This window comes from Nannospalax galili, unplaced genomic scaffold, assembly GCF_000622305.1.
Source record: "Nannospalax galili isolate Female #2095 unplaced genomic scaffold, S.galili_v1.0 scaffold318, whole genome shotgun sequence".
Classification (NCBI taxonomy): domain Eukaryota; kingdom Metazoa; phylum Chordata; class Mammalia; order Rodentia; family Spalacidae; genus Nannospalax; species Nannospalax galili.
Window position 1 is genome coordinate 4,692,090 of NW_008341889.1, and position 20,879 is coordinate 4,712,968.

The following is a 20,879-nucleotide window of genomic DNA, read 5'->3' on the forward strand; positions in this document are numbered from 1 at the left end:
TACTATTACCTCCGTACAACTACAGGTAGTGCCCCTCCCCCAATGTCACTATCACAATTTCAGGTCTTCTTTTTCTTTGGTTATTAATACCCCTTGAATCTGACTAGCAGTGCTCAAATGAGCATGGTGTAGGATCTTACAGTGAAGCACAGGAAAGTGAATCTTCCTCCCTTAATAGACCTCAACTGCATGACACATTTTAAATGTTTCTTATATTGCTAATACTAAGTCTAAACCAGTTTAGGGGAGATGAGTGGGAAGTTTTTAACTGAGAGCACTTAGTCTTTGTGGGAAGACAAAATAGAACCGAATACAGGATTAGACGCCTATCATGTGAGACAGACTAGATGAAAACGTCACTCATACATCTACATCCTTTACAGCTTTCTCCCCCTACAGGTTATCAACATAGTATAGCACATTAAGAATTGCCAACGAATGTTACTTTTCAAAAACACACACATCATGAATGTTGACACTATACATGTTTAGATTTGCCCTACACAAAGGACTTACTTTATATCAACCTGGGGCGACAACAACTGCAGCCTTGTGTATGCAAACATCCAAGCATAGCTCACAGCTGTAGAGCAGTGTTTAGGAAGATTTTCTTGCTTCAGAAAACTGGAGAGACTTATAATCCATGGGTCTTGGCCTTGGGTCACATGTGCAAATATCCATATGTGTGAGGGACTGATTACATCAAACTGGTGGCTGATGGGAGAAGAGTTCCACTCTGCTAATGTTTGTAAATCTATCGAGCTAGGGCAATAGAGCAGAGTAGTCTAGAGATAGAGAAAGAAAAAAAATGGTGATTGTGCATTTTAATAACTTTCAAAGTTTTTCCACGAGTTACTCTATACTCAAAGTGGTCTTTTCTAGAATGGACAATAGTGTGAGTTGGAGGTAGGTTTGAAGGTAGTGAATTCCTGAATGGGTGTTCTCCAGAGAGACATTTCATAGCTTTCACTGTTCTCATGAGGATGTACAGATCAAAATGGCTAAGGATCATGGCTTGAGGACTTCCTCTGTGCATATATACCTTTCATGGGCACACCAGGCCTGCTGGAGAACTAAAATGTGAACTGTTAACTTCATGCTGATGAAATGGAGCAGCCTGGAGGATGGGCTCATATCCGGAGGTGCATACATATAGTTAAGTATTTGTTCAGTAATTTCAGGTGCTTATATTAAGGAGAGGAGAATCTGCTTTCAGGGTATTATATTCATTAAGCACTGTTTTACACAAAGGTCATTCATTATTCTCTTTGTTGCCATAGTTCATAACTACTAACGTCAAGCAAAATTTCTTTAATTGTATAGTTTTTAAATTATGTCTTAGGCATATAAAATTGTATTGCCTGCTTTAGGTTGTGAATAACAAATGAGTTATAAGAGCCAGGTGTTAGGAAGAAAGCACATACACCTTTTGTCCATGTACTCCAAAATAAGAGGGATAAAAATTGGAGTGTAAAGTTTGGCAGTTATTTCTCCATCAACCTTGGAATACTGACTTAATTTTTTTCCCCATCCTAAATACAACTAAAAGAAGTTTGCATGAGTTAGGCTGGATATACAGCTCAGTGGGGACATTTGCCTAGGTCCTGGCTTCTATCCTAATCATAAAGATAAAGAGGAGAGGAAGATAGGGAACGATGAAGAGGGAGAGCAGAGGGGGGCAGAGTTCGAAAAAAGGGAGCAGAGAAATTTACACCATTGGTTTGCTTCATAATGCATTTGCTGATAAGGTGTTTCTCTATATTTTAACCTACTATTTACTTAATCCATTGTACTTAATCTTATAAAGCAAACAAAAACATTCACAGAAAGAACAAAATACAAGTTTCTTTTTTGATTTCAGAAATAGTTTTCCCATTTGATTGTAGCAGGTGATTGTCTAAGTAGCTGATAATAATCCACAGTGACATGGCATTTAAGGGAAACTTTGGAGAATGGAACTTTAGCAACGTAAGTTTATTTTTATTTTTACAGTGACAAGACCTAGGCACAGCATAAGCAAGTACCACTTTAAAAATAATTTTTTACTTTTAGAACACTTTATATAAATCAGAACTACTTTGTAATGCATTATACTGTTAAGCAGTCATAGTTATGCATATATGGGCACATGGATGTGTGTACATTTGCCATAAATCCCAAGACAAGACCAAAAAGATGAAATCCTCAGAGTTACCTGATCGGCTCCTGTGAGATGTATGAAGCTCTCGAGGATGGATGGGCTTAGCCTATCCATCACGTCTATGGCTAACTCATCTTCACCCTATAAGAAAATAGACCATGCATCTAAATAAATTAGGAATGCTTAAGAAAAGTAGCAAATAGGAAGTAAAACTGAAAAAAAGTTGCTTTTGTGTTCCTTTGTTGTGAAAGAATGGAGGGCAGGTGGGTTGCTTTAGGTACCCTCAAGCAGGCTGTCATAAATGAATTATACCTGTATGGCAGCAACAGAAAAAGGCAAGAATGGACCAAATGATGGCCTTAAGCACCTCCATTTTTTAATTTACTTTTATTTTATGTGTGTGAATATATTGCCTGCATGTATATAAACTGCACCCGTGTCATGCAATGCCTGCAGAGGTCAGAAAAGGGCATCGGATGCCCTGGGACTGAAGTTATAGAGAGTTGTTAGCCGTCACGTGGGTGCTGGGATTTGAACTCAGGTCCTCTACAAGGGCAATCAGTGCTCTTAACCACTGAGCCATCTCTCCAGCCCGAGGGTAGTCTTAAGTACTTTTTTAGACAAATAAACGAAACCTAAGCCTTACCTTAGGTATTTCCAAAAGTGCAAATAAAGCCCGTATTTCTCTGAGGACACTGACAGCTAGTCTTCTAGTGGCAGGTCGACTGCTACAGAGGATGACCAGTGCAAAGCCTTCGACCACGTGGAACACAGTGGAATACGGGCTCCTTTCCAGAGGAGGAGGGTGGGGGCCTCCATTAGCAACACCATGCTTGAAAATTAAATGCAAATTAAAAATATGAATATAAACATTCAAAAAATAGCAACAAATAAAATAAATCACAAAGATTATGGTAACAGGTCTGTCTCAGCTCAAGTAATTTAAACAACATTTACCATATAAAAATGTAATCATAGATGGGCATGGTGATACACGCCTTTAACCCCAACACTTGGGAGGCAGGCAGATCTCTGTCGGTTCAAGGCTAGCCTGGTCTACACAGCAAATTCCAGGCCAGCTGGGGTTACAGGGAGACCCTGTCTCAAAAAGACCAAAAAACAAAACAAACAAAAAAACCCCCAAGTAATCGTAGTGCTGGACATGGTGGCACATGCCTGACATTCCAGTAACTCAGGTCTGGGACATAGCTCAGTGATAGAACCCTTGCCTGGGATGATGAGGCTCTGGATTCAATCAACCCCTAGCAACATAAAGGAAAAAAAGCAATAGTGTGTACAGAGAACAAAGTGTTTCATTGGTGGTCTTAATATGAATTATGTACCTAACATCTGTCACTCTAGCTACATTGTAACATTGGAGCCATCACTTAATTCACTCCTGTCCAATGTTTTACATGGAAAATGAGGGACTGGACTGGATCTTCCATATTCAAAGTGCAGGTTGGATGCATGGCATCACCTGGGAGCATATTAGAAGCAGACATGCTCGGCCCTGTGATTTGTATACTCATTATAAGGATGAGAAGATGGGTTGGCCTGGAAGGTCCAGCTATAAGCTCCCAAGGTTCTATGGCATACACAGTCATAAATCATAAAGTGATCATAAATCAATCACTTACACTGCATTTATTTTAAGGAGTTAAGACTTCTACCCATATCTTTACTAAAGCAACTGAACAATCCAAATGAAAGACAACCAGAGGTTTTATATTATACAAGCTTTGAAAATACTGTAATGTGAGTGAAAACTGACACTACAATTCCTATCCTCAGAAAAATCTAATCATGATTAACAGAGGAAGAAGGCTAAAAGCTCAACATAAACACTTAGTATATAATACATGAACTATGGGACATTCCAACGCAAGGGACTGTCAACATGGAAGGTGACTAAAACTGGTAATGGAGAAAGCAAATCTATTTCCGCTAAATTCATTATTGGCTGTTTGCCACTGACCAAACACACAGGGACAGACAAAGAGAATGTGGTACCTGGGAGTCCTGTGCTTTGTTATGCATCTGAGCTGCTTGTTTCCACTGATTTATTAACTGTACCAACATTTTTACAGCATTATCAAGAAGGGTAGGATGGACATCAGTCACTTCACGAACAATAAAATAAACAAATCCTGAAAGAACATCCTCCCGCCAATCTGGAAAGTCCAGCATTAGCGCCTGCAGAGTATTGAAAGCTAGAGCCCGCAGTTCTTCATCCATGTGGATCGTGAGCCTATCAAGAACAGAATTCCATTAGTGAGCCTATGAACGTTCCTGTGACATTATCACCTAAAACTTTAAAACTTAGATACTAGAAGGTATGCCCTCTCCAATGTCTTATAAGAAGCATGAAGACAGGAGCTCATGTTTGCTTTTTTGTGCCATAATCATTCTTGTGCTAGTCTATAGCTTAAATTCTCACGAGGGGAGGAGACCAGTTAAGAGCACTGGCTGCTTTTACAGAGGACCCAGGTTCAGTTCCCAGCACCCACATGATGGTTAACAACTGCCCATAACTCCAGTTCCAGGGAATCTGGTGCCATCTTCTGGCCTCCATGGGCACTGCATACATGGTTGCACTCACATGCAGGCAAACACACACATATAAAAGGAAAGAAAACCATAAAATATGGCTGCACTGAAGCCAAAGTGTACCACCACAAGAATATAAGTGTCTGATTTAGGACTGAACAGGATTATTTTAGTGGCTGACAATAAAGACAAATACATTAAAGTTAGAAATGACCCAAAGGAATACGTGGGTAATACTCAAAACACACCTCAGTAAATACGTGGGAATCTGGGAAGGAGTGATCCAGAAGGAGAGGAGGAGAAGTTGTGTGGCTATGTGAGGTTTCATAGTCAGCTGAACTCAGATCTGGTCTGCACTAAGCCAGCCTTTGACAGTGAAGTTGAAGAGAAAAATGCATCATGGCCACGCAGGCTTAGAAGTAAGCATGCAACAACAGCAGAAGCAGGTCACAAGCCAGCATGGTGGGACTGTGCCTCTAGCCCTGTGTGCCAGCTCTGGTGGTGACATCAAAGGACAAGCCAAGTGACAATGCTTCCCAGGGTAGTTATTTCTACAGCCTTTAAATCCCTGAATGCCTGAATATCTCACATCAAATGAGTGTGACTTGGGGTATAAGTGCCTGAGTTAATTACTCTGTACAGAGGAGATGAGGTTGAAGCCTGGCTATTTAAAGGTAGGAGATTAACTTTCCTTGGAGATTTCAGACAGGTCTGTAAACATGTTTGGTTTGCTTGAGCCTCTTGTTTTGGAGCAAGGAAGATTTAGACATCATAATTCCAAATGACAGGGGTAGGGTAAAGAACAACAGATTCTAGAATCTTCACGGCCACTGAAGTAAATTAATCAATAAATGACTATCATGGGGGACAGAAGAAAGTGGTAAATCAAATTGCCATTCTGTTCAGAGGCTGGCTCCTTCACTGGGTTCCCCAGCCCCGAGACCCTCTCAGGTACAGTTTCATTCTGGTGGGAGATATGGGACAGCCATCTTGCTGGCTCCCCTTCTACAAAGATGCAGAAGTTAAACTGGGGTGGAAATCAGTAAGAATGGAATTGAACACTGACTGTTGACTGAGGCCCTAAGGAAAAATATTGTAGTGTATTCTTCAAATTCTACTGTTGGCATAACTTTCTAATTCTGAAATCTTTTTATTTTATTTGGAGGCAGTGTCTCAATATATAATACAGGCTAGCCTCATATTCTTTAATTCTCCTGTGTCTGTCTCCTGAGTGCTGGGATTATTAAAGGCATGTACAGCTCTATAATCTAATTTGTGGCAAAAATTAAGAGACAAGGGCTGGAGAGATGACTCAGCAGATAAAGACACTTCCCATGAAAGCCTGATAATCTGAATTGGATCCCCGGAAGCCATGTAATGATGGAAGGAGAGAACAAACTCTAACCACAATGTTGTCGGCCATTGACCTCTACACATGTGCCACAGTATGTGCATAGTCCCCCTCCCCCAATCACACACACACAATAATAAGTAAAAAAATAATAAATTAAAAATTAAGAGGTAGCTGGGCCTATTGGTATAAGCATCAAATCTCAGGGACTCAAAGGACTAAGACAGGAGGATCCCAAGTTTCAGGCCTGCAAGGGATACAGAGGGAATTCAAGGTCAACCTGGGCAGACTGGTCAGAGCCCTACTTCAAAATAAAATTTATACATACATATAAACACATATATACATATATATTTAACAAATGGGCTGGGACATAGTTCAGGGAAAGAGCGCTTGCCCAGCATGCACAAAGCCTGAAGTTCAATTCAGTGCTGCAAAACAACAAAGAGACAGGGTGCGAAGGGAAGTAAGCTATGGAATTGTGTAGTTTCCAAGTAACCGCCTTTGTTTCCTTCCAGTCTTCAAAGCAGACAAATACCACTCTGCCCCTGATCCCAGTACTTCTTCAGGCAGGCAGAAGCCTGTCCCTAGGAAACACCAGGTGTTTGCACGTAGGGGTGGAAAGGGTTGCTGGGCAAGCTAGTCACTGTTTATTCTGTGGCTTTAATTTGAGGCCTAAGTGGTAAGTGCCCAGCAACCAGTAAACATCTTTAAAAACACTCAAGCATCCCTGTTCTGTTAAAGCCACTGTGCTTGATTTTCCATTTGGGTGTGGCAGGCCAACTGTGGCTCTGGGCTAACTCTAGGCAGATGGCCAGTCAAGTTCGCTCCTGCAATATGGACTCCGTCTGCAACAGTGGGAAAGACTTGTAACAGACAACGTGACTTACAAAACCTTGACATGCCTACTGTATGGCCCTTCAGAGAAAGCTTGCTGACCCCTCATTGCGGGACACCCAACGGCATCCACATAGCTGTGTTTGCACAGGCTACCACCTCGACTTAGAATCAGTTTAGGGAGCTAGGATTTAAGTGTAATCACCATGCTATTTCATCACTTTACAGAACTATCGCACCTAATGGAGAAAGAAGAAAAGGAAAAGCTTGAACGTGGCAGGTTTTCCCATGGGAAAAAAAATGGGATGAGTCTCAGTCCCCACCATAGATACTAAAGGAATAGGACTACAGACGTAAACAAATACTTAATTCTTTTTTTTTCTTCAAATATTTCATTTATTATTTTTATTTTATGTATATGAGTGTACTGCCTGCATGTAAGTGCAATCGTGTTGTGTTGAATAACCTGGAACTGGAGTTAGGGTGGTCATTAGCCACCATGTGGGTGCTGGGAATCGAACCCAGGTCCTCTGCAAGAGCAGTCAGTGCTCTTAACCGCTGAGCCATCTCTCTAGCCCCCAAATATTTAATTCCTAACTAGGTGTACTATGCATTGATGAGGCCCATGTGTTGAGATATTTTTTATAGAAATCCAATGAACTATAGACAGGAAATTGAGAGATAGGGTTTAAAAGATCTAGAAGAACACTGAAGTTAAAAATGAGTATGGGTGATCAAAGACAAAATGAAAAGCCAGGAAGTGAATTACATGGGTTGAAAGCATCTCTGTGCTGCCTTTGTGGTGAACACAATGAACAGCGACCTCACTCACCTCGCTAACAACTCAATGAGGTCGGTTCTGCTCATACCATCAGGAATCAGCCTTGGGATTGCAGCAATACAAGTTCGAAACAAATCGATTTTGGGTTTTCTTTCTCCCCTGAAAAACATGTCGCAAAAAATTTAATAAGAAGTATTATTACATAGGCTTGCTGGGCATGGTGGTGCACGCCTTTAATCCCAGCACTCGGGAGAAAGAGGCAGGTGGATCTCTGTGATAAAGAAAAGAAAAAAAGGAAGTATATTACATAGGCTCAAAATAAGAAAATTTGCAAAAATGTTAACAGAAAGTGGGAGGCACAGTCCCAAGATTAATGTATTCAGTATGTAAAGAGTACATATAAATACATATAAACCCAGCAGATCACTATCAGCCCATAAATAAGCAAAAGAATGGAGATAGTTCAGGATTTTCCTAACGTATCTAATTATAGACAGCTAGTAATTAACTTCATTAATTAGTAAACAACCACAGCAACTGCTTTATGTAAAATACTTAAAAATTTATTCAATTAATATTTAAGAACTTAGCTATCCATAAACATAACTAAATACTATTTATGACTATAAACAGTATTGTGATGGTTAGCAATAATTAGACAGGCTCTAGCATCACTTCAGGAGGCTGGCATCTCTCAGGAGACAAGCTACTAGGAATGCCTTGAAATTATCGACACAAAGTTAACTGAAGTAGGAAAGCCCACGATGAATGTAGCTGGCAGCATTCCCTGGCCTGGAGTCCTGGACTGCAATGAAAGGAAGAAGCTGTTGGAGCACCAACCAGTATTCACTGCTCTCTGCTTCCTGACTGGAGAAACAGCGTGACCAGCTGCCTCAGGTTCCTGAAACCTTGATTTCCCTCTGCACCATGATGAACTGCACTCTCAAACAGGGAACCAAAATAAGCCCTTCCTTCATTACATTGTTTTGGTCAGGTTTTTTTTTTTTTTTTTTTTTAATGCATCAAGGAGACAAGTAACTAATACAAGAAATGTTGCTACTATTTAATATCTGAAATTATTAGTTGTTATTATTTAGGACCATCATATTAGATAAAACATTAGCTTGCTATGATGTCATTGTACTATATATGTATGTATAGGTAGGGGGTGGGGTTGAAGATCAAACCTGAGTCCTTAGCACACGCTAAGTAGGTGCTCTGTGGCTGTTATGTCCCCAACTTTTCTAGTATATATTTTTTCAAGTTATTCAATAATTTTATTTTAAATGCCTAACTGCTTTATACAATGGTTTTCATTTGATCCATATTGTTCTTAAGTTGGTATAGTAATAATTCCTACACAGAAAAGAACCAAGAGTTTGGGTCAGCATCTGTCATAGTAGTAATGGAGTATATATTCCTGTTTAGAGATTTTTACACAGTCTTCTCTTTGCACAGCTCTAAGATGCATGGATTATGGTGACTACCAATAGGATAAATAATACTGGTCCCCAATAATGTGTTGTATGTTAACTATAATGGCACAAACTTTGCTGTTGGCTTATTGGCCCATAAGACAGCATGTAAATAAAAACGCACACCAGAATGACACCAGAACGGATGACCAGTTCCACCCTAACTTTCAAGGCTGTTGCTGACTGCTGTTTAGTGTGTACCTGCTACCCAGTTCACACACATAACCAAGTATGTGGCTATGGGGTGTGTTTGCCACCAAAATGTGACTTTTTTTCCAAAATGGATAATCAAAGGAAAGACTTGTCAACAAAGATGAACATGCAGGGGAAAAAAAAAAAGCAATAATTCTGTGGAGCAAATTCTTCTCATTTTGTGTCGTCTCCATCTCCTTTAAGTAGGAGCTTACCTTCTTTATTACAGAAGCGTGGCTTGTGCCACTGACAGTGTCTAGTTCTATACAACCCTATGTGTCCCCAGTTAATTGATGTGATTGATCTAGGTCTTGCCCCCCCCACCTCCCTGTGAGAATAGATGTAGTGCCTACTTCACTGGCCCTGACCCCCATGCTGCATGTGGGGCATGCAGACATGCCACAGTGACCACAGCATGGCATGACTCGGAACTTTTCTAGGAGCTTTTGAGACAGGGTCTCCCTGTAGCCCCGGCTGGCCTGGACCTCACTGTGTAGATCTCACAGAGATCCTCCTGCTTCTGCCTCTGGAGTGCTGAGACTAAAGGCATGTGCCACCACACCCAGCAACTTAAAACTTTTGACTGCTTGTTTTAAACACACCAATTAAAACTCCATGTGGAATCTCATTTGGATTATATTCTGTACCCAACAGACAGGGGCCGTGAGTCCCAATCTCTCTCAACATGCATCCCTCTGACCTGTGTGTGTGACCCCCAGGCATTCGGTGTAATCTCTAAGACTTGTAAGTGATAAATTTCTGTATTTCTATCTGTGTCTGACTTCATCTCTTAGTGTTAAAGACCAAAGTTAAAGAGTACAGGAAGGAAAACTCAAACTGAAATGTTAATGGAGCTACAGGAGAAAGTGGATCAGAGAACACTGTACAGACAGTTGGAGGAACATCTCGACATAAGTTTGTTGACGTTGATGCAAGAGTGGCCGTGGTTAAAAGAAGGATGATGTCCCAGAGGAAGTCATAAGACAAAACTGCCACATTAACAAAACATTTAGAACATTAGATTATAGCAGTATGCCATAATTGTATATTAAATAAATTCAGATCAAATAACCAACTTCATATTCCAAGAGAAACAGTGTAGGTATCATTGTCTAAAAATCTCTTTTTAGAGATAATACATAGATACTTTGGAGCAAACAAAAGAATTTTCTGCTGTAAAATACACCACTCCATGAGAAGGAAGTCTCTAACAATAAGGAGAAAAGATGCCAGGATGAAGAGTAACTACAAGCCTGGAGGTGGGGTGGGATGAGGGACTGCTTCTAAAAACACTGTCTGTACATTACTTCCTTTTGTGTCCTCCGGTTCCCAGATACAGAAATACAAGTGTTCTGATTTGCAAGATTTCTTTATCTTCCCTTCCCCTCCCTTCCCCTCCCTTCCTCCCTATCTATTAAAATTAGGACTCTGGATGCAGGACCACTTATTTGCTTAATAAACTGATCATACTACACATATCTAGGGTAAGCGGGACTTATTCATGGGACAAATGTAAGGCTTCATCATTGACAACAAACCAGACTGGGATCTAGGGAGGTTTCTCTTATTTACACTAGGCTTGGCATCATATAAAACAATGAAATTAAACATGTGGAATGAATCCTTGTATTAAAAACTGCAGCAGATGGCAAAGTGTGAAAACTTTAGAGAAAGCAAGGAAACAGATGGGCAAGGAGGAAGTGAAAACTGAAGCAGTATGGAAGGTACAATATCAAAATATGTGCTACGTACGTAATCATATCCTCGGGCTCCTTGTTGGACATCTGCACGCTGGTCATACACATGGGTCTCCCCACTTCTTTGTCCAGATGTCGGAGAATGCTGTCTAACGCTTTTCTTACTTGAGGATAGTAAACTGACATTCCTAGAGGGAAACCACACAGATACTGGATAAAGATTACTTTCTGGAATAAAAGCCTATTAATCGCTAAGTGACATGAGCCAACTGCTGTCACAAGAGGAGGTGTTTCAACTGTGGCATCCTCTTCATTACACTGTATAAAAATTATGCAGAAAACTCAAATTTGAGGGACAGCATGTAGTCAACAGCATCCTGTGAGAAAATAGATTTAAGCAGAAGACTCTTGACAAGGAAATCTACAAATATAAATATTCTAAAAAAACGCAGTCACCGGGGATCACTGTATAAATCAGAACAACCATAACTAGCAAATACATGAATCTTAGATCTGACCATAGATGTCTACAAAAGAATATTTCAAAAGCAACTTCTGCATTCCAGTTAACACTAACCTATGACTTTGGCCTCTTCATCTGTCAAAGTTTTATTGAGAAAAATTTTCTTCACACGAAGAGTATTTCCTGAGGGAAGAATGACTCCAGTGGTTGGCATGGGAGGTTCCCCATCTTTCTGCTGCAAACTGTCTGCTATGACAAGGAAAACTCTGAGGCCAATGTTCATCCTCTTCAGAGAAAACAGACCCAAAAGGAAGAAGCCAGGATATGCATTATAAATGTGTATGTATATACATTAATGTTAGAAACAGCTCAATGAATAAAGCTGAGGGGGTGGGAAAACTCATCTTTCCGTCTAACACTGAACCAGTCCAGACAGCAAAGTGTTGTGGTTTCAAATCCATGCACAGAAAGTGCATGGATTTACATGGCTTCAATCCTGTGCTCATTAAAGACTACCAAAATCTTGTATCTGGCTACTCTCTTTGAACTCATTCTCTAAAGCCTATCTGACATCTTAGATGTCAAAAAGATGCCACAGGTGAGACACTCAAACCTGACTACTTACGCATGTTTCTTTCCCAAAGCGAGTAGTCTACTTTCTTTCAATTCTACTGTCATAGCCCACGTTGTTGACTTTCTAACCTGCACCAGGGCTCTCTAAGGCAGGCACAGGCATCACAGTGGGTAGCAGGGCAGTTCCCAGGACCAGAATAAAGAGGTAAAACTCTAATTCATATATTTGTTATATAAATAGGATGAAGACTTTAAGCTTTTCTTATGGATATGACGAGGAACTGGCCCTTGTATCAGAGGTCCCAGTCACAGTCATAGACTCACAGACACCCCAAAGGAAACAGAAAGTTGCATTACATGGTGGCCTCACACAGAATTTCCTCAATATATGGAAAACTGATGCATTTGAGTAAATGGGTTAATGAGTTATTTTATCTGGTTTTAATTAAACTGGTTTACACAAGTTTAAAAAAAAATCTCTATCTCAAAATACAGATTGATGAAAATTGTAATAACAAGTCTAAATAATTAATGATGACCACTAAAATCACCATCAGGACCAATACTTCTATTCCCAGTATAAGAATTCTGTTGGTTTAAAAAATAAACAAAAGTTATTATATGGCTTGCTGCTATTCAGGAGGCTCTGTGTTCAGTTCCCAGTACCTGTGTCATAGAGCTCACAACTGCCTGTAATTCTAGCTCCAGAGAGAAAACGGAAATAAAATACTTTTTTTTTTTTTTTTTGAGACAGGGTCTCCCTGTAGCCCCAGCTGGCCTGGAACTCACTATGTAGACCAGACTGGCCTTGAACTCATAGAGATCCGCCTGCCTCTGCCTCCCAAGTGCTGGGACTAAAGGCATACGCCATCACGCCCGGCAAAATGCAATCTTTTAAAAACTACTTTAGAAATTAGCTTAAACAGAGAAGAGTATTTTCAAAAATGAGCATTCAAGAAAATATCGTTTAGGACTTTCATTGGTAAAAATCAAATTAAGTATGTTACCTATAAAAACACATGTTTAGTCATTTAAAAGGTTTGGAAACGATCATTCGCTAATTTTTAAAAATCCTACACCTGAAAAGCTTTAATAATTTTTCAATCCATTTGTTAAGCAGACACATATATATTAGGGTTCAGTTACAAGAAAAAATAATCTTTAAAAACAAAAACATCACCTGTTTTGCCATTTTATAATTCCCACAGATTATCACATTCTGAGAAGCAACTGGGTTGTACAATGGTTTGAATCAATCTGAAAATTTGCTATCTCAAGAAGGAAACAGACAAAAATAGAACATTTGACATTTAATTTCTTTATTAAGTTTATAGTGTCATCTGAGTAAGAGGAGTTTTGTTTTCCTATAACACATGGAACAGGGGAGGGTCCATTTCAGGTGCTCAAGAAATGCTGAGTGGATTGTGTCTAGTAAAGTGCACCATGAAGATAAAGAGCGAGGAAAAGCAACCTGACCTGATGATGTCTTAGCTCCTACAAGCCTGCAGAGCAGGCTTCCCTGGCACCTGCCTCCTCCTGCCTTGCTTGGCACCTCTGTTCTAACACTCAGGCAGCAACCAGTGTTACAAGCCCTGAATGACACCAGAGGTTAGACGTAGAATTCACATTTAAACTTACGAATTCTGATTCTAGAAACTTTGCTTAGAGAAAACAATACTGCAGGAATATGTATTGCTACACTATACATGTTTTTATTTCATTTTACTTTTTTACCTCTGGATTAATGGTGAAAGTTTTAGTAGATTTTCCAACACTGAGAAGATCAAATATTATTTCTTTCATTGCAAAATCCAAACGTTCCTGGAAGGGGAAAAAAAATCAATTAATAAATCACTGTACCTTGTTAGTATATTTAAGTCTAAGTTATCTGAGAATTTAGATTTACTTATATTGGAAACAATACAGATTTTTGCCCTCAGAAAGTCCACATATCTAAATGAACAGAAGATAAATATATATATGAATTAAGGCTAAAATATATGTTTAAAATTTATTATTTAACATCAAATAATTTGCTTAAGTTCTAAACTGGTAGGGTTATGTTTTAAATATTCATTCACCACAATCATGTTGAAACCCTAATTGCCTAAAAGGTCAGGAAGAGCAGAGCCCAGCAGTGAGATCTCCACGGCAAAAAAAGTTAACAAAGAAAATTCATCGATGTCTGAGGTGTGGGGCTAGCAGAATGCAGGAATGAAGTGATTCATCTCAGGGCATGGGTCCAATTCCAAGAAAAAGAAAGGGGGACAGTGCACGTTAACAGCACTGCTTACTGAACACTAGATCTAAATCACAATTTGCTTCATTAATCTTTTCCACCATCACACTCAGTAAATTACCATTTCTTCTGTGCTCTGACAATTGAAATGTATTCATTTTAGTTAAATATTCCTTTTTTCTTTCACTGCTAAAAATAATTTGTGATTGTGGATCATCTAAAGTGCTTAGTTTCAGTTCAGAAGGAAGACAATGAATATCCTGGGGTCAGTGCTTCCCTGGTATGAGAAGGGACTTCTATTTCAATAGGCTGTTCTAAAAGTGAAAGTCAACGAAACCGCTTTATTCCCCTCTAATAAATTTTCTTTTACTGCAGAGGTTAGAAAGCTAAAATTCTATTTTCCCAGACTGCTTCAAGTGATGCAAACCCTGTCAAGTAGTGTAATCAGCACAGACAGGGCACAGGAGGAGGAGAAAAGAGATCAACACTGGGGAGGAAGGCTTATGTTTCAGCAGTAGAGTCACGGAAAGCGCAGAACGATCCTGCAGCATCCTCGTCTCACAACCATTCAGCTGGACCTCGGCAGCAACCCCGACAGCTTAACATTGCACTTTTCTCCATCACTCAGTTTAGAACTGATTTCTTCAGTCCTACAAGTGATTTGGTGAGTTCTCTCTCTTCCTTACAGGATCCTTTTGAGTATAACAAACTACAATAGTGTATGTACATAAGAACCTACATTATAAGCTTGGGAGATGCTCAGTAAGTAAAGTATTTGGTGTGTAAGCATGAGGACCTGAGTTCAGATCCCCAGCACCCATGCAGAAAGTCACTATATGGGGGCTGGAGAGATGGCTCAGCAGCTAAAAGCACTGTCTATTCCTGCAGAGGATCAGGGTTCACTCCCAGCACCCACACTGTGGCTAACAACCATCTGTAACACCAGTTTCAGGGGATCTGACACCTCTTCTGGCCTCTGCAGGCACTTAATGCACATGGTGCATTTACAGACAGGCAGGCAAAATGTAAAACACAAAATAAAAATTAATTTTAAAAAATTTGAAAAGTCACTATTGGCATGTGCTTGTAATCCCATTGCTATAAGGCAGAAATAGTAGCATCCTAGGGCTTGATGGTCTGCCAGTATAGCCAATCAGTGAGCTTCAGGTACAAGAGTCATCCTGTCTCAAAATATAAGGTGAACAGGGCTGGTGAGATGGCTAGCAGGTAAAGACACTTTCCCTGTGACAATGCAAGCCTGACATGCTGATCCACTTATACACATCATACACACACACACACACACACGAAAAAAACCTATGGTTAAGGAGATGCTTCACAACCCTCCTTTAATTAAATATGTGTACAACTGTGCAGCAACTTTTCTTCCCAAAATGGGTGGACCAACGATTTAAACTTATTTTAGCCCCGCCAAATTATGAGCATCCTGTATTTTTTAAACTTTTCTTTTTGAAGGGCGGTGTGCTGAGACAGGGTCTTCCTGTAGCCCCAGTTGACCTGGAACTCACTATATAGACAAGGTTGGCCTCGATCTCCAAGATCTACCTGGATCTGCCTCCTGAATGCTGAGATTAAAGGCATTCGCCACCACGCCTGGCTGTTTTAAACATATTAAGCATACCTATTTTTCACTCTTCAATATTCATGTTTTGTTAACATGTTTCTAGACCTGTGAACAATTTAGAACTCCAATTGATTACAATAGATGCCCTGACAGTCTATACGAAGAAAGTGAGGTAAAGTACCCACCTGAGCAATGAACTGGATGATCTTCACAAATATATTGAGAGGGGTGTCACGGGGGACCACACTTCGAGAGCCTTTTGGGAAAAGTGCCGACACGATGCTCATCAGACGGCTGCAGGCAGAAAAGACTCAGTCACCATGAGACTGTAGTAATAGCCCACCGTGTGGAGAGTTCCTCCTGTTCCTATGTCCAGAGAATTCAGATTCCTCCCCAGGACACTTCATTAAAATCCCATTGGTATGGCACAAATAGGTTTTATTTATTTATTTTAGAACCAGGAGTAGGGCTCAGGGTCCTGCACATGCTTGGCATATGCTTTGCCTCTGAGCGGCGTCCTCATGGCTACCAAGATTTCATGTTAAATGTGTCCAAAGATAAAAGCACTCACCTTTGAGTTACAGTGTTGCTTTCACATTTTATCCTAATTACATAAACCCACAATAGTCTATACAGAGATTCCAGTGCAACTCGAGACATTTTAGGATCTTTATTCTGTTTAAAGACAAAAGAAAATAAAGATGAACTTATTAAAAACATTTGTAAGCATTGTAAGTAAGCATCAAACACATTCTCTGTTGATAACAGAGAGCCCGAAACGCACAGTTACCCCAAACCTCAAATACTTCCCTTCGGGTAGCTTTTAACTGAAGTTACATGTAATTCATGCCTGTTACTAACCTAACAACAAAACTTTTTTGTAATAATGTCTTCAACAAAACATAACTTTCTATCACTTAAATTCCAAATATCATTAATATGGTATCAACAAGGGATCTGGAAGCTAGGGAGAGAGTATAGAGTACTTTTTTAGGGTGCTGTAAAAATTCTGAAGGGCACTAGAATGCTGGCTATATCATCATATATGTGTGGAAACCCACAGGAAGCGGAGCACCACAAGTGAACCCTCATATAATTTATACTGATGTGATGCGTCTGTCAATGGCAGCTGCTCAGCTCTAACAAATGGGTGCAGATGCGGGGGTTAATGAAAATCTGTGTACCCTCCTTTCAATCTTGTTGTGAACCTAAAAGTAGTGTAAAAAACTAAAATATTCTTTAAAGAATTGGCTTTTATATATATGTCAAGAAAAATTCAAATTAAACTATATAATGAGTTTAACTCATAGGAGGATCACTGCACATTCCAGACCAGCCTGAGCCTCAAGTGAGACTCTTGTCTCACATACAAAGGGAAGGAGGGAAAAGGGAGAAAGGGAGGGAGGAATTAAAGTTGCTGTATATGACAAGATAATAAAAATATCCTACATTGATATAAGCCTTAAACAAAGATGTGTAATTCTCCAGTTAAAATTCTACACAAATCTGAATAATCAGATTGTTAAGTCCAAGGACATTAAGCTCCAGCAAGGTTTTGGCATATCAGTCAAATATGATCTTTGCAGCAACTACTTTAATGTGTTTATTCCCTTTTTTCTAATGTGAGCTTGAAAACTGCTTTGCTAAAAAACCTAAATCAATAGGATAAAATATTTAAAAGTCCATTCATCAAAACCATTTTAAAAAATCCAAGCTAATGTCTCCTTCATTTCACCAGAATAATTTTTAAACATTTCTATATAGAAGGTAGAACATATAAATTAAACACAACGGTCAAAATTGTACACTTGGGTGAAGTACAGCCTCCAGCATAGCCTCCACCTCTACATCTTCCTGGGAATACAGTGACAGCGAGCTTCTGAAGGTGGCGCCCCTGTGGGCTACTCTCTTTCACACACAGTAAAAGCAGGTTGAAATAAATACATCAGACATGCAACGATGGGCAAAGGAAAAATAAAGCCACCCTTAAAGGAATAAAGCAATACTTTACTTTGTGACGTCAACACAACTCACCTGAAGTGTTTCTATTTGTTTTCTGATACTGTTGTTAGATGGCATCTAAATAAAGCAATGTGAGACAGCAAACATAAACATGAGATGCAGCACATGCATGTTAGATGAAAATAAGCACAAAACAAGACAGCTCCTCACCAAGGTCTCTATTTAGAAGAAATTTGAAATTTCCAAGACAGTGGCCAGAACATTAAGGAAAAAACAATCCCAAAGTGTGGGCATCCTAGAACACACCTATGACACTCAACTTAGGAGAAACAAAAATGTTTAACTGCCTAATGCCTACAGCTTATGTTCAAATGATATTAAATGAAACAAACTACTGAGGGTAAATTGCCATGTTATTTTTCTATGATATCTACTCTACTCCTCATCAGAAACTTTAAATTATTTTTCATATGAGAACTTAATTTGATTAAAGACATAGGAACAGAAACTATCGAATTCTGATTAAGACAAAAATTTTAAAAATTAACTGTTCAGTGGAAATAGTGACATTCTTTTATACATGATGAAATATAACAGTAAAGGCCATCTTTCATGGTCACCAAAATTAAACTTTGCTATGGTAATTTCTTTAAATTTTTTTGCATATGTCTGTGTGCAGGGTATGTATATGTGTTTCGTGTGTGGAGGCCCAAATCTGAGTGCAGGTACATTTGTACATGCATGCATGCGTGAGTGTGTAGGGGCCTGAGGCTGACATGGGTTCTTCCTTGATTGCTTTCCATGTTATTCACTGTAGTAGACTCTCTCAGGTGAACCCGGAGCTTGCCATTTAGTCTAGTCTAACTAGCCATTTAGCTCTAGGGAGCCTGTCTCCACTTTCTGAGTGGCTTGACTTACAGGCTGGCTGCCACACCCAACCAACACTTACTTGGGTTCTGGCAAGCAATCTGAAGTCTGGTCCTCAGTCTGCAAGCGCTTTACGTGCTAAGCCATCTCCACAGCCTGGTATAATTTTTTAAAAAATTCTCTAAGTGCCTAGGAAATCCTTCATGCTTACTGCTGTGACTCCAGAGCATAATGCCTTAATATCCCAGAACAACAGCCAAAATATTTTCTTAAATTCCTTAGCATAGCTACATTCCTTTTAGCACATTCAAGGACTGTATGTTGGGCCAGAAGGAGCAAGCACTATAAAACTGGATGAGTCTGGATACGAAGCTATCTTTATCACTTACTGGTACCTTGACATCTTCTTTCACTCTCAGCTACCATGAAAATTACAAATCAATCTAGCATCTAGTAAATATCAGTAAAAATCAGTCCTAGGAAGGATTGATAGTAACAAATGAAACTCTATCTTAGGTGGTTGTTTTTAATCAAGACATTACTTGAATCAAGTAAAGTAGTTGATGAGGCAAAGCTTTATTTTAGAACAATTTTTCCAATAAATAAAAAATAACTGTTATAACCAATAACTAGCATGTTTTCTCGAATATTCAAAACTCTTCCCATCAACTGCAGAACAGCCACATTATTGAGAGCTTAATCAATGAGAGACAAGTCATACAATTTCTGCTGAATAGAGCCTTAATGTAAGTTAAGAATTAATGGGCCAAGACAATTATAATCCAAATATTCATGCTAAGTGGCTCTTATCTCCTTTAGCCTGGCAGATTGAGACAGCCATTAATAAATGAACAATATGCCAGAAATATTAAATAGGAGGTAAGGGTTCAAAGAAAACAGCATTTTAAATGAAAGCCTCAAGACAAAAGGGAAAAAAAAAGTTAAGGTACTGAGAAAGTATTGCAAATATGTTAGGTGGAAACGTATATATAAAAAAATTCCAACAAGCACAGAATGTCATGAAACAGCACTTCCAGAAACACTTAAAAGCATGTCTTTAAAATCTTTCATTGGAACTACCATAAATAAATAAATAAATAATCAATCCCGCTACTCAGAAAATGGTGCACTTCCTTTTGGTGCCTATGTTTATGTGAACTGACAATAAGGAAAAACAAGTACAACACAAAAAACCGACAACATATCTTTCATGGTTGTAAGACAGAAAGAACTTAATTAGCTTGATCTAGTCCTGGAAATTTTCATGATTAAATCAAAGAGGATACAGCAATTCTTATCCAAATGTGAATAGTACCTATGTATATCTAGGAGAAAAATAGACAAAAATAGTTTTCAAAGGCTTACATATTCCACATACCTTACTAAGAAATCAATGCCGATTTGAATATAATACATAAAATCATAAAAACTATATTGAAGATTATATACAATGGATTATTTCTTCGGAGTGAAGGACTCCTGCTGTTTATAGTACTCCAATGAGTCACATGACCAGACACCATCATTTGCCCTCTCTGTGCCTTGGTTTGAGTTTTGTCAAAAATCAGGTTTTCAGTCTCCAATCTAACTTAGACAAGTAACAGGAAGGGAAAGGTCCTGTTGGTTATGTTTCTCTAGCATGTAAGCAAATATTTGAACAGACTCATAGAACTGTATAGCAAAGAAGCGTTCACACGACATGCAGCTGAGCCATGGTCACACCTTCACTGTCAGCCATGAACCGTATTCCTAGCCAAAGAGGAAAAGAGGATCCAGCTAGCAAAGCATCCTGGGAAAAAAAGCCAGTCATTCTACAGACTCTCGAAGCTGTGTCGTCAACACTAAGATAGGAGGAGCATGGACAAAGATGCCAGATGGTGTTAGTAACAAGTATCCCTTCATTCAAGTCACAACAGTTTCAGGAGCATGTTCATCTGTGTGGATCCAGTACCCACATTCAGATTTAGCTGAGCATACTTACAGTCAGGAGGTTTTTAGTGACAGTTTATTATCCAAATTTTTTCATATTACTTGGACTCAAGCAAACATTACTGAATTTTCTTAAAACAAAAGACAAAATAAGTAGCTAGTAGATTTTGTGAAATTAATAGTTCATAATGTTTGATAAATTTATTTATAAATAAATATCAGCGTACGTAAGAGGATC

General features: G+C 39.2%; 1 protein-coding gene across 4 annotated transcripts in view; it reads right to left on the bottom strand.

Moving 5' to 3' along the window:
• The window catches only part of Fryl (FRY like transcription coactivator), a 269,494-nt gene that overhangs the window by 78,941 nt on the left and 169,674 nt on the right, over positions 1-20,879 (bottom strand). For all 4 annotated transcript variants that reach the window (XM_029565713.1, XM_029565714.1, XM_029565711.1 and 1 more), the window contains exons 14-23: positions 16,455-16,558; positions 16,069-16,177; positions 13,794-13,880; positions 11,601-11,772; positions 11,079-11,211; positions 7,711-7,818; positions 4,154-4,391; positions 2,787-2,972; positions 2,195-2,281; positions 517-785 (exon numbers count right to left, since the gene is read on the bottom strand). In XM_029565713.1, the coding sequence (XP_029421573.1) occupies positions 517-785; positions 2,195-2,281; positions 2,787-2,972; positions 4,154-4,391; positions 7,711-7,818; positions 11,079-11,211; positions 11,601-11,772; positions 13,794-13,880; positions 16,069-16,177; positions 16,455-16,558 (1,493 nt within the window). The remainder of the gene's footprint in view (positions 1-516; positions 786-2,194; positions 2,282-2,786; positions 2,973-4,153; positions 4,392-7,710; positions 7,819-11,078; positions 11,212-11,600; positions 11,773-13,793; positions 13,881-16,068; positions 16,178-16,454; positions 16,559-20,879) is intronic.